Source organism: Narcine bancroftii, chromosome 4, assembly GCF_036971445.1.
Source record: "Narcine bancroftii isolate sNarBan1 chromosome 4, sNarBan1.hap1, whole genome shotgun sequence".
Taxonomy (NCBI): Eukaryota; Metazoa; Chordata; class Chondrichthyes; order Torpediniformes; family Narcinidae; genus Narcine; species Narcine bancroftii.
In genome coordinates, this window is record NC_091472.1 from 296868242 (window position 1) to 296883079 (window position 14838).

The following is a 14838-nucleotide window of genomic DNA, read 5'->3' on the forward strand; positions in this document are numbered from 1 at the left end:
ACTTTGTTTCTCAACTCATAAATTCCTGGTTTTACCTACGTTGTTGAATGAAAAAGTTGTATGTACTTGCATTTTTGCTCATCTATATATGCAATGGGTTATGAGGTAGTGGAAACAATTGTACTGGCTCCTAAAAATTCTGTAGTTGCACAATAGTTATTTATGTAACTTTTATATGTATTTTTGTGTTTCTAATTCTCTTTTTCATCTGACCTTATTTAACATTTCATATTCATGGTAAGTTGTATAATAATATTGTTTCTGGATATTTTCTAATTTTTCTAATATGTATTTTTATCAGAGTGAAGGAGGCTTCGGTATCTACTGTATCAACTTCTGTTCAAGAGGCTACAACCTCCACCCCAGTGGAAGTGATTGAGAATGAAGTTGTGGCTACTGATGATAATGAAAAGCAACAAATAATAACTGTTGAGCAGCCGGAGCCTGAACCAGTAGAAATTACATCCCAGCCAGTGGAAGAAATAGTAAAGCAGGAGATTCAAGAAAAGTATGAATTTTCTCTAGTGTTGGCAGTTTTGCTGAATTGTCTACCATTTTGCAGTTTGTTTATAAAATTGTGATTGAAATATGGGTGAATACAAGAACAAATATGTAATGTCGCAAACTTGGTTTCTAATGTAATGTTTATGATGTTCTGATGATGCTTTTAATTGCTGACTCGTTTTCTCATTGTTATATAAGGCATATTGTTCCCAGTTTTAAATCACCAAAGTCATGTAAAACGACAGATTAATGCTCATTAAGATTAGTTCATTGTTTTCAATAATTTATTTTGTTTTATTGTTCATTTTTGCAACATTTTTACCTAGTGACATTCCCAAAAAAGAGGAGGAAGTAAAGAAAGAACCAGTCCGGAAAACCTATACTTGGAACACAAAAGAGGAAGCAAAACAAGCATTTAAAGAGTTGTTGAAAGAAAAGGTATTGGCCATGGTTAAATTTTGATCATTAATAAAATTGCTTAATTCGTAAATTCTCATCTTGAATTAATATTTTTAAAAGTGTAAGATTTGTACTTTTTTTCCAGAGACCTATTTTTGTAGTTCCACTCTGGCCTACCAAATGTATATCTAATTCTCATAATTGTTGATGTTGGTTTTGTCTCCTATGACCAATAGATTTCCGATCAAGATTCAATTTATTTTCATTGTAATAAATCAATGTCAAATTACATGAAATTGCTTTTGCCTGCTGTAAGGGAGACAGATTCGCCATCGGCAGAAATTGCCTGAAGCGCCTCTGTCAGAGAAAGAGAAGCAAAAGAGAGTCGTTTCCACCCGCCCCCCGAGAGACTGAATGCCTCCACAGCCACAAAGAATCCAGTCCAAACCATTGATGACCCGAGCTGCAGATTCGAACCTATAACGAGATCAGGAACCCTTCAGCACCCTCTCTCATCCCAGTTCCAAAACTTAGCACCCCTTCAGCCTGTTTTGAGCCAATCTCCAGCAGTCTGTAGCCGGGTGCAAGTCTCCCAACTGCAGTCTCCAGCAGCCCACAGCCTCCATGGGTTCTTAGCCTCAAGTTATCAGCAGCCCGATGCATGCGTTGGTCTTTCAGCCACAGAGCCCCCTCACTGGTTTGCTGCTGTGGTCACCATCTTGTGGGTCATCTTCTCTTCTTCTCCTTCTCAGACGGGGGATGGTCTCCCTATTTTCTGGTGCCCTGCGCCAGTCCTCCACTTCCCTGGAGTCTGCAAACCCTCGTGGTCATTGCTGATTATAGGAGCCGCCATCTTGAATGCAGACCCTATGGTTGCGAGATTTTAAATAGAACTACCATCAGCTCCTTTAGCAGGTTGTTTAAAGCTGTGTGTGGAGCTGACAACAGTTGACTGGGCAGTTGGACCCCGCAGGAGCTCCATTACAGCGGCTCTGGCAGTGTTGCCTTTTTTAGATTAGAATCTGGATCATGGGATTAGATCATAAAAAGGGGAACCATCTACTTAACTTTGGAGAAAATAAATTGCTCTCTTCTCCAAAATAAATGTTGTGACACTATACTTGCATGGATTTCTGTAGAAAGAAGGAAAAGAGGAGGTTAGAAAAGTTGAACAGTAACCAAGTTAAAGATTCTGTTTCCTCTCATGGTGGAAAGGAACATCTATAGTAGCTATAATGGAGAATGCAAATCTGGAAGAGAGAATGAAGACCGGTTAAAAAAGTGAACTGGGAAGTACTCTGGTGGTTGTGTTTGAATATCAATTGACAAACACTGAATCAAATATGGAAAAAATCTGAACCTGAGAGACTTTGAGCTGGGTATGATAGAGAAATCTTGAGAGAGCTTCTGGCCAGACAAGGAGGCAGGTGTTCAACCGTGAAAGTTGTGTAACAGCAATGAGCAGCCATAGAGCTTGTCCTGGTCTGCCTGCACCAGCAGCTCCTCTAAAGCAAAATGTGGGTGATTCATGGTGTCATGGTGTGAGTGGCAGAAGAGGCAATCAGAAATTTGTGCACGTTCCTGGACACAGTAGTGCACAATTAAAACAAATTTCTTTTTACAAGGGGAATATGCACCATTGAGTAGTGAGAATCCCACATGGGTTTCAAGGGTGGCATGATCATCCCAGTACCAAAAAAGGCGACTATAACAGGCCTCAATGTGTACCGACCAGTGGCACTGACCTCCACTGTTATGAAATGCTTCAAGTGTGGTGATGGAATGTATCAAAGCACATCTCAGTTCACCTAAAGATAGAATTATTCCACTGACGATGCTATAGCTTTGTCCCTCCACTCTGTCCTGACCTACCCGGAGAACTGCAACTCGTACATCATGCTGCTGTTGATTGACTTCAGTTCAGCGTTTAATATAATCATTCTCCAGAGGCTGGTGGAGAAGCTGTCCTCACTAGGACTCTCTGTAACTGGATTCTGGACTTCCTAATGGATGCACCACAATCTCTCCAGATTGGCTGCAGAATCTCAAGTACCATCACGCTGTGTACTGTTGCACCTCAGGTCTGAGTGCTTATCCCACTCTTGTTCCAGCTATTGATCCACTACTGTATCGCCAGGTCCAGCTCCAAGTCATCAGGTTTGCAGATGACACAATAGTTGGCCTCATCGGCTACTATGATGCAGAGAATACAGACAAGAGGTGGAAAATTTTGTGAAATGGCGTGAGAATGCAAACCTGACTCTCAACGTGGACAAGACAAAGGAGTTGATTGGGGACTTCAGAAGGACCAGGAATGTCCATTAAGAGGTCCATTAAGAGGTCGGTAGTGGAAAGAGTAGAGAGTACCAAATTCCTTGGAGTTTACTTGAGAAGTGACCTATCCTGGGCATATAACATCTCACTTTGTCAGCAAGGTGCAACAGCCACTGCACCTCCTTGGAAAGTTGAGGCAGGCAAGGTAGCTGGTTACCATTGTGTCAACTTTCTGCAAGAGCTCTATTGAGATCATCCATTGCTGTTAGAGCAAAGGATTGGAGGTCAATTCACAGGTCCATAAAAACAGCCTTGAGGATCAGTGGGGTCTCCCTACCCACTCCCCCATTGATGTGATTTACCTGGATCATTTTTTCCCACCACTCCACATACAGCATCTTCTGGCTGCTTCAATCAGGAGGGAAAAAAAGCACAGAAGTATTACAGCCAGAGTCACCAGGCTGAGAAACAGTTTCCCACTGGCAGTGAGACTGCTGAGTGACTGTTGAACTCCTAAAACAACTCGCCATAACTCTACTGTTTATCAATATTTCTACAGGAATGCACCGCTTAATGTCCATGATAGGTTCTGTGAAAATAGGTGTTGTGTGATGTGGATGTTGTACGAACACCATATTATGTACTAGCAAATCTATATGGGATACTGTACTATATCTGTAAAGTTTTTATTTATAAGTAGGGATCAGTGTGGGGACTGGCATGGGCTGTGAGGAGTGAGCAGGGCAGTGGAATCAGTGTAGGAACTGATACAGGGCTGTGGGGAGAGAGCAGGGCAGTCAGATCAGTTTGGGTATATAGTACACAATTTCCTATGGCTAGCATTCGCTTTTTCTAAGTTGCTGCAGACTTGCTCGTGGTAGTTGAATAATTATGGGAACATGGACATGTATGTGGTCAGACATTGCCCGAACAGACTTTAAGCAGTGCATACCTGTGTATATGTATTGTTTGTTTGAGTGTTATGTCTTTATGTACGTTTGTGCTGTTTTGCACTGTAGAGCACAGCTCGTTGGGTTTTACTGCTACAATTAGATGATAAATAAACTTGAACTTGAGTGTTCGAACTGAGGGAGGGGGGGGGGCCAAATTTGCTCTGTGGGATACCATTATAATTTTGATTAATCTGAAGTTTTGTTTCAGGTATGAATAGAAACTAGAACAAGATATCATAAGTTAAAATTAAGTAATAGATTACAAGTATGAATGATAACTTTTCAAACAACAGATAATTGGCATGATCTCCCAGATAAATGTGAGCATCCAAGTTCTATGGACATATTTAAAAAGGATGTTGCTTTGGTGTATGGTGCAGAGCACGATGAGGTTGGGGAGGATTAAGTATTCTATGTGGGCAAGTTAAAATGTGATCAATATTGTATTAATCTTGCAATTGTAAATGCAACCGAAATTATTGGCTAGATAAAGGAATTAAATCAGGATTGGGAATGATTTGGGAGAAGTAGATGAAGGTTTCTGAGTGTTTATTTGGGATAATTAATGTTTTATCCACAAACCTTTCATGTTAGATGTACAATTAAACTATTTGCATTTAAACTATTTCTTTCCCTGTTTCTTCAGGGGGTTCAATCAAATGCTTCATGGGAACAAGCAATGAAGATGATTATAAATGACCCTAGATATAGGTAAGTGTTTTAAAATAATCATTTAAACTTGAGACCTTCGGTATCGAAGTTCAATGTTCAGATTTATTGTCAGAGTACATACATGACATCACATACAAGCCTGAGATTCTTTTTCCTATGGGCCAGGCAGAATTTCTACATATTGATAGTGCAAAAAAAAACTACTCAAGAAAAAAATGTATACAAAAGAGAGAAATGTAAACAAACAACTCTGTAATACAGAAGAAAATAAAAGTTCAATTATAAATAATGTTTAAAGTAAATCCTTAAATAAGTCTCTGAGTTTGTTGTTTTGGAGTCTGATGGTGGATGGGTATCAACTGTTCTTGACTGGTTAGTGTAGTGATTAGTGCAACGCTAATACGGTGCCAGTGACCCAGATTCAAATCTGGCACTCTGTAAGGAGTTTGAATGTTCTTCTCATGTCTGCATGAGATTTCCTCGGGTGCTCCAGTTCCTCTCACCCTTGGAAATGTGTGGGGTTGTAGGTTAATTTGGGTATAATTGGGTGGCATGGGTTTAAATGGTTGGGATTGGCTTCTACTGTCCTGTAAATATTTCTTTTTAAATCTGGTGTTATGAGTCTTGTGGCACCGACACCTCTTTTCTGATGGCAGCAGCAAGAACAGAGCATGTCCTGGATGCTGTGGATCCTTGATGATTGCTGCTGCTCTCTGACGGCAGCATTCGATGTAGATTTTTTTTCGATGGAGGGGAGAGTTTTGCGTGTAATATATTGGGCTTTGTCCACCACCTTTTGCAAGGCTTTCCGCTCATAGGTATTGGTGCCCCCATATCAAGCCATGATGCAGCTGGTCAGCACACTTCACACTACACATCTGTGGAAGTTTGCCAAAGTTTTCAATGTCATACCAAATCTCTGTGAACTCCTGAGAAAGTAGAGGCGCTGATGTCCTGTCTTCATGATGACATTAGAGTGTTGGGTCCAGGAAAGGTCCTCCAACTTAAATTTAAATTTGCTCACTCTCTCCACCTCTGATTTCTCCCAATGATCACTGTATCGTACACCTCTGGTTTTTCCCTCCTAAAGTGCACAATCACCTCCTTGATTTTTGGTGACATTGAATGCAAGGTTGTTGTTAATACACCATTCACCAAGTTTTCAATCTCCCTCCTGTATGCTGACTCTGTTCTTTTCAATGCAACCCATTATATAAAAAGAAATGATATATGTGTGTGTATCTATATGTATATATAGTATAACTAGCAATGTCCAACCAGAAGAATCCAAACTTTTCCATTTATGAACTCAGATTTCTGTTTCATCGTGCCTACGATATCTTGCCAAAATAGTCACTCAGAAATCCATTCCTTTGATTGACCGATTTTTCCAGTTCTAGTTCAAGAGAATACTGCGGGCACAGATGATCTCATGAATCACAAAGGTTTGTTTATGTAATTGTCCCAATTAATCTTTTATCTAGTGGCCTTTGATTCACCCCTAAAACCCTTAATTTCCAGTATTCCATAGTGCATGCTCAAGTGATACATCTCTGGTGGTCTTTTGGAAATGTTCAGCTGAGACAATTGTTTGAGATGCCTCACTTTAAACATTCAAATTTTTAGTTACGTTATTGCACATTTTGAGATAAGTCTGAGCTACATTATGATCCTTTGTTCAGCCTGGTGGTGTCTTTATGATGTGAAATTTGTCATCTTCACATGGTAGATCTGTGGAAGTGTTGCCTTTTATCACACATGGACAAAAGCTAATATTCTTCAAGTGGCGGTGGTGTTGGTGTTCATACCTAGAGCAAGGCAAGATTATTGTAGTTGGAGGAGGTTAATCATTTCAGTTTCAGGAGACCTTCTGCAGCAGCTTCTCAAGGGAGTGTCCTAGGCCCAACCGTGTTTACCTGCTTCATCAATACTCTTCCTTCAAATGTAAGATCAAAGATGTGGATGTGTGGTGATAATTGCACAATATTCAGTACCATTCACAACTACTCAGAGAATCAAGAAATCCATATCCATAAAGACCTGGGCAATATCCAGGCCTGGACTTGTAGACAGCAGATGACATTTGCACCACACAAAAGCCAGGCAGTGATGATATCCAACAAAAGAAAATTCAACGATCACTCCCTGATGCATTGCTTTCACTTTACTCTGGAGGTACTCTTCTCACTATTTAGACATGAACTCTGATCAGGCGAAATAAAAAATGCGTCCATCATTTGGCATGCAATTCAAATTTAAAAATGGGAAATGATTGATTTATTTGAAAATTGTACATTTTACAATTCTGTGCCCTTTAGGATCAAGTCTTTTCTTCATTTTTTAACGGAGAAGAGGTTATTTGGTTATCAGGTTGTAAGATTTCATCTGAACAAAATACTATTGAATGGATTTAGGAATAAATGGCAACATAGGATGGCTTGGAGTTAAATAGGGTTGCAGCAGTTTCTAAAAGGTGAAGTTTTCTATCTTGAAATTTTACAGTTACTATCACCTTAAGAGAATAACCTACACATAATTCAAGCAAAATACTGCAGATGATGGAAATCTGAGCTAAAACAGAAAATGCTGGGAAAAAAACAACAGGTCAGGCAAAACCATCAGCTTGATAACAAAAGTTATAGATATTTTCAATTAAGAAACTATGTTGACCTCTTGTTGAAGAATGGTTGCAGAAATTCTGGTCACTCACTAACATTACTCTTTTTATGCAGGCGGTGATAAAGAAACTCATTCTTAACCGTAAGGAGGGAAAGAGCTTTATCTTTTAAATTTAATCATCCTTTTCATTATTTATTGTTATTTCAAAATCCCCTTACTTCATTGTTTTTTTTTAAATAATACACAATATTATCTTCTGCTGGAAGGAAAAGTATTTAGCTGATGGTTCCGATCGATTGTTTACCAAACAGACTGTATTAAATATTTTTTTATGCTGAATCCAAATGACTGAAACATTATTGTGTACAGCTTTTGAAGTTGTATCTTTTTGGTTAATTTTGTTTAGTGAGTTTGGGTTTATCCAATCCCATTTGCTTCTTTAAAATTAAAGATATTTTAACAATTTGGTGAGAATTTGCTTAGTTTTAGTGCTAATAAAATATAAGAAGTACTATTTGAATTATTTCACAGTTTTACTTTGGAGGTATCTTTCATTAATTGATTCACTGTTGTTTACCAATTTGAACCTTGCAGTGCTTTACCAAAACTAAGCGAAAAGAAGCAAGCATTTAATGCATACAAAATACAAACTGAAAAAGAAGAGAAGGAAGAAGCCAGACTCCGCTATAAGGAAGCAAAAGAAAACTTTCAACGATTTCTTGAAAACCATGAGAAAATGACATCTACTACCAGATATAGGTAGATTATGTAAAAAGATTATGTAAAAGATTCATCAAATATTTTAGGCTAGAATTGTGAATTTTTAGATGGTCTTATTTTGTTTGTAATTTTACCAGTTACTGTGCAATGCTTTATCTTGAAGAAAGGACACATTTTATCAATTCTGCTTTGTAATCTCATTGACAGCAGTAATGGATATTTTTTTTAAGAAAAAAAGCTGATTAATGACTCTATTCATCTATTCTGCAGTTTAGCATGAATCTATTTTACATTCACATAAGCAAATAAGTTTTGCCAAATGATCTCTTCTGAATAAATACTAGGTAATTAGTAACTAGTGGCCAAAGGCCTCTGTGCCAGGAGGGAATACAGCCCTACATTAGTTCACCTGTAATGTTATTCACATCTTTGCCTCTGGAGCTAGAAGATCTGACTTTGGGTAGACAGGAATGTGAAAGTGCACTTCATTTAATTGTAGAATGCATTATTCTGGTGATATAATTATCACTTTTGTGGTTGTTTGTTAATATTTTTGAAAAAATTCCTGGCAAATCAATCTGCTAATGCCATGAATTTTACTATTAAAAATGCTGAAAAGTAGATCTTTTGCTGCTGTTTAGATCACTGTACTTTTCAAATTTATTTGAGCTAATTTCAGTTGATAATTTATTGAATCTAAATTGTTATCCATTGCACTTTTGCTTGATGTTAGGATTGTGTTAAGTATGTGTGGCTTTTTTATAATTGGAAAGCCATTTTCTGATTTAACTTCACCATCGTGAACAAACATAAATCAGAAGCTGGAGTTGACAGGTTGGTCCCTCAAGCTTGATCATGTCTAATCTGATTATAACCTCTACTCCAAACAAACTTTTCATCCCTTTGAATTTATAGTGTCTGCCTTTTTAAAAAAAAAAGTACTCAAGAATTCTTCCATTGTCCTGTGTAGAAAAGTTCCAGAGACTTGATTCTTCCAGAGAAAAACATTTGTCTTAAAACTCCAGCACCTTATTTTTAAATAATGGTCCTTCCAAAACTTGTGTTGCTCTTTTAATTCTGGCAAGTATTGGTGTCTGTTGACATTATAGTGGTTGCCAGATTGATCATTAGAAACAGGATTAACCTTTTTAAGTTTAAAATTCATGTTGGAGTTGGGAATTTAGATTTATTTAATAATCTGGATTTGGAGTATTTTTTGTGGAAAGCCTCTTTGGCTTCTTTGTGACTTTTGATCCCCACCATATGCAATTGATTCTTAAAACACCTGAGTGGTCTACCAGAGCACCTATAACCAAGTGCCACTTCCACATCGAGGACAATTGTGGATGGGCAATAAATGCAAATTGGTGAATACATTAAAAATAAAGTAGTTTTTCACACCATAAGCCACATTAACCATGATACATACTTTTTCCTTTTCAAATATATACAGTGCCATTTTCTCCCCCCCCCCTCCTCCCATCCCACCCTCCCTACCTCCCCCCTCCCGTCCATTTAAAAAATAAAATAAAGTAGTTGAAAAGACGATCAGAAATGTTAATGTGTAAATAATCTTTCACTGCAAACAGTGGATGGTCAATTCTTACTGGGCAAAAATACAAAGATTAGTTTTACTATTGTGTCCATTTGAAACAGAAAATAGTTCTAATAAATAAATGTAAATTATATTTTCCAAAAAAAATTACAGCAGATATTCTATGCCATTCTTTGTCATTCTGAACCTAAGTGTAATATTATTTTGCTCTTATCGTAAACATGAATTTTTGGTTAGTGGATTAATCGGTTATCTGGTTAATGCTTTCTATTAATATTATAATATTATTTGAGAGTTTAGTACTTTATTGATAATTTTTAATGTATCTGGTAGTTGGAGATATTTTAAACAATATAAAGGTACTAAAACAATACACTTACCAAGTTTTGTCATTAGAAATTGATAAACAATATAAAATAAAATAAACTGTGGCCTGCATTTGGCATGCAATCAAGGTTGGTAACCCTGTTCAAACATTCACCATTTTGTTCATTTGCCGTGGAGCAGCAGTGTCTGACTTCCATCTCATTATAGTCCTGCATTTTAATGCTCAGGTGTGGAAGTTTTGAATGTATACCCACAAGGAAGTTGTCGCTTGTAGTTCCATAAAAAACTGTCAGCCAGAGTTCGATATTTTGGGCTCATTTAACTATCTCAAATTGTCCTTCAGAAACCACATTGTCCGAATCTAGTATAACGTATTTCGTTGTCCGAATCTAGTATAACGTATTTCCAGATTTCCTTTCCTGAAAGTCATTTGTGAACAGTGTTGTTGGATTCTGATCACCATTACTGAAATAGAATTTATATTCCAGATTTATTCATTAAATTAAACTTAACCTCCTCAACTGCTGTTGAATTCATCTCCAGATCAATAATGCACACCTTCAGATCTTGATAATCATGTTGCCATACTCCATGTCATGGATCATTTGGCTCATTGAAGAAAACTGCTTAACTATGAATAGGTTTTTAATTCTGCTTGACCAATGAAACAAAAAAAGTTTTGTGTTGTTTCAGGAAAGCTGAACAAATGTTTGGAGAAACTGAAGTATGGACTGCAGTTCCTGAGCGGGACCGACAGGAGATCTATGAAGATGTTTTGTTTTTCCTGGCCAAAAAAGAAAAGGTTTGATTATTTGTGAAGCTGTGAAATCAGAAAAGGCCGCACTTGACACTTGGTTATGTTGCAAGTTTCAGCAAATTATTGAAGAGGGTTCACTTTTGCTTTTAGGAGCAAGCAAGACAGCTGCGGAAAAGAAACACCCAGGCACTCAAGAACATCCTTGACAACATGGCAAATGTCACTTATTGTACAACATGGTCAGAGGCGCAGCAATATCTAATGGATAATCCAACCTTTGCAGAAGATGAAGAGCTACAAAGTAAGTTAAATGATGCAAACAAATTGGAAGAGCTGAGAGCAGAGTCATGCCACCCTGGTAAGAATTGGATTCATGTGATAAAAATGCCTTGTGGGTAGATTTGACTAAAATACTTCTGACCGTTTGAGGCATTGCACAGCAGTTCGCAAATGTGGGTTTAATGTTTTGCAGAAATGATCGTTCTTTGAAGTTTAAAGCAACATAATCAAGTGACAACCATTTGAGACTTGACAATATTGGTCAGTTTCTTAGTGTTAATCCGGACCATGCCAATGAAACTTTGAGGGCTAAATAGCAGAAACGACATGATAGGGGCGGCACAACGGCGCCGATGGTCGAGCGAAGCAGCGACTGGATTCAGTCTTGAATTCAGATGCTTTTGTGTGAAGTTTGCACACTCTTTCAGTGCCGCGTCTGGGTTTCCTCTGGGTCCTCCGTTTTCCTCCCCAAGATGTGCAAGTTGGTACATTGACATCTGTAAAGTGTCCCTCGTATGCAGGGGAGTGATAGAATCAGGTGTGGGATTTGAGGGGAATCTGGGGAGAATGTTTATAGGTGTGTGGAAAATTAATGGGAATTAATGTCAAGCATATTGAGCTGAATGGCCTCTTGTGTCATAAGGAAACATGAATAAGTAATCCAGTGATCAAAATCAATCTTTGCCCTGCTGCAGCCAGACACAGATGGTGGAAATAATTATACAACTAATGAGGTGGCAGGTCTTTAATTGTCCCCATTCTCACTGATAACACAAGAATGGATGGAGGAACTCCGCATTCTTTGTAGAAATGGTCGATCAGCGTTTTCTGTATATTGTTCTGCACAGACCCAAAAGGTTGATGGGCCATTATTGCACATAGCTGTGGTTTGACCTGCTGAGCTTCTCCAGCAATTCTTTATCTGCTTAAGATTCCAGTATTTGCTGCTTTGGTGTTTCTCATATGAATGTAATAAATAGACTGAAGTATTTCCAACACTTTTGCCTATCCTGAAGTCTCTGGCGCACTGAAGGGCCATTTTGATTCACTCCATTTGTTATCAGAATAGTTGGGTACACTTAGTAACTGTGAGGCTACCAACTCTGACAATATCTGACTGCATGTAATTAGCTTTGAAAGCTAATCACACCCCAAATTAAATTATTCCAACATAACTTGTAATGACATCTGGGTTGCAAAGAATAAAAAATCCAATCAATTTATGGCTCTAACAATTTTTTCTCCAATATTTGCAAAATTTAAAGGATTTTGTCAAAAGAGCTTTTAAATTGCATTTACTTGTCAGTGAGGTGCTTACTTCTGCTTAGTATGGGTCTGCTTGAGTTATCCTTTGCAAACTTTCTTCAACTTTACTTCACACAAAGAGAATTCAAGAGGTGAGATGAAAGAGAAAGTCCTTTGTTTATGATTGCACTCTCCAGTTCCACTTGTAATAGGACATCAAAGGTAATAGGGAGAAGGCCAGCAGTGGGGCTGATTGGGAGAATGGGTAAGCTCGTGATTGAATGGTGGGACAGACTCATTGGGCTGAATAGCCTATTTCTGCTCCTGTCTTAATAGTCCAATGAAACAGTCTGGAGCCTCATGCAATAAGTCTTAATAAACATTTTCCTTGGTTGATAAGTGCTAAATCAAGTGCTAGGAAATGCCTATCTCCAAGGAAAGATGGACCAACCACCTTTCTTGGTTATACCTATCTAAACTTAAAAAGTTCTTGCAGGTCTCAACAAGGTAAATTAATGGTTTCCTCAGGCTTTAGATGTCACAATCTCAAAGAGATGTAGATCATTTTGGGCTGAGATGAGAATTTTTTTACTGTGAATTTTTACCCTGGAGAGTTATAGAAACTTGGTTAAGCATTTTATATAACCATTAAAAGCAAGAGACTAACTAAGATGAGGTTTGTGCACTCAAGGAGAAAAGAGGAAACTTGTGCTTGGAGTTGGAGATAGTGTACAAGGTAATGAACAAGTACTAATGTACCATGCATCAGTGTTCACTAAAGAGAAGGACATGGAGGATAGTGAGATCAATGAGGGGTCTGCTGATATTCCAGGGTATGTTGATGACAAGAAGAAGGAGTGTTGGGAGTCTTAAAGAAAATTAAGGCAGATAAGGAGCCTGAGGAGATCTATTCTGGATTATTGAGAGAAGCCAGAGGGGAAAATGCTGGGGCCTTGATGGATCTTTGCATCTTGGTTAGCCACATGAAGTGTTCCTGAAGAAGCAGACATTTTTTGGTGACTGAGTCTTGTGTCAGTATTGGGGAAAATATTGCAGAAAATTCTTGTAGATATACCAATATCTAGAAAGCCTGTTATTTGGGAAAGTAAGCATGGCTTTGTCCAGGGCAGGGCATGTCTTATAATCATGAACTTTTTTTGAGGAAGTGACGAAGATGATTGATTACGGTAGGATAGTGGAATCTATATACATTTACTTTAAAGCTTTTGATGAGATCTGTCAAGGTAGGCTGGTCCAGAAGGTTAAGGCATATGGAGACATGTTGATTGGAGAGCTGTTATTCTGACTGATAAGTTCTCAAGGGAGAGTGCTGGATTCTCTGTCATTGTAATGCAGATAAATTGGATGAAAATGTGGATGAGCTACTTTGTAACTTTGTGGAAGACACAAAAATTGGCAGTGTTGTGGATAATGAGGGAAGTTGACTATTTGGAAATATTGGCAGAGGTGATGCACTTTGGGAGATGAAATCTGAGAGGAAAAAAAAATATTTAAAGGTTGGAGGATTGATGTACAGAGGGATCTTGAGTTACAAATCATAGCTCCCTGAAATTAATGACACAAATGAATGGGATGATTAATATGGTGTGTGGCGAACTGGGCTTCATCAGTTGAGCATAAATGTCAGTAAGACGTATTGCAGCTGCCATTACAGGAAAGATGAGGGGAGCTTTGAAGAGGGTGGCACAGAGGATCTGCACCTCTGCATATCACCATCATGTTGCCTGGATTAGTGAGTATTGGACAAATTTGGGATTATTTTCTCTGGAGTGTTGGGGAGCAAACTGACAGGTTCATAAGATTTGAGAAACATAAATAGGGTAAATGGAGATTTTTTCCCAGAGTGGAAATGTCAAATACTAAAAGACATAGTTTTAAAATGAGAGGGGGAAACTATAATTTAAATTTGTGAGTCAAGTTTTACACAGAGAATGGAAGGTGTCTGGAGCATGGTGCAGGAAAAGTGGTGGAAACAGGTACAACACCAATGTTTAAGAAGGGTTTGTACAGGCACTTGAACAGACATGGAATGGACAGGTATCGATCAAGTGTGGCAGATGGAATTAGTTAGGTTGGCATGGACACTATTAGGATAAAGGGCCTGTTCCTGTGCTGCATTGTTCTATATTCTAATTTATTCAAAACAGAGATTGACACAGACATCAGGGAATAAAGGGCCTGTTCCTATGTTGTACAGTTCTATGATCTAATTCATTCCAAAAAGAATGTTAAATGAATTGAGACCTATGAGGATACAGCAGATAAATGGAATTTGATGGGCAGATCAAGCATGAGCTTGATAAAGGCCAGATTATTTACTATTGCTTCAAGTTCTTTTACTTTAATGTCCTTGACGTTCAAGCATATTCTTGCTTAATTCATGCTGAGGTGCTTGGTGCTGGAAAAACTGTTCATTGATCACTGGACCAACTAAATAAATATTATACATAAACAAATATTCTTAATAACAACAAATACATATTCTTTAAGGTGTCTTCACCATCCAGAAGGTA

At 38.1% G+C, this 14838-nt stretch overlaps 1 protein-coding gene across 5 annotated transcripts in view; it reads left to right on the forward strand.

Annotated features, from left to right (window-relative positions):
• prpf40a (PRP40 pre-mRNA processing factor 40 homolog A) overlaps positions 1-14838 on the forward strand; it is a 66196-nt gene that overhangs the window by 36069 nt on the left and 15289 nt on the right. For all 5 annotated transcript variants that reach the window (XM_069935534.1, XM_069935535.1, XM_069935536.1 and 2 more), the window contains 6 exons: positions 302-508; positions 831-942; positions 4777-4841; positions 8016-8180; positions 10717-10825; positions 10931-11081. In XM_069935534.1, coding sequence (XP_069791635.1) covers positions 302-508; positions 831-942; positions 4777-4841; positions 8016-8180; positions 10717-10825; positions 10931-11081 — 809 coding nt within the window. The remainder of the gene's footprint in view (positions 1-301; positions 509-830; positions 943-4776; positions 4842-8015; positions 8181-10716; positions 10826-10930; positions 11082-14838) is intronic.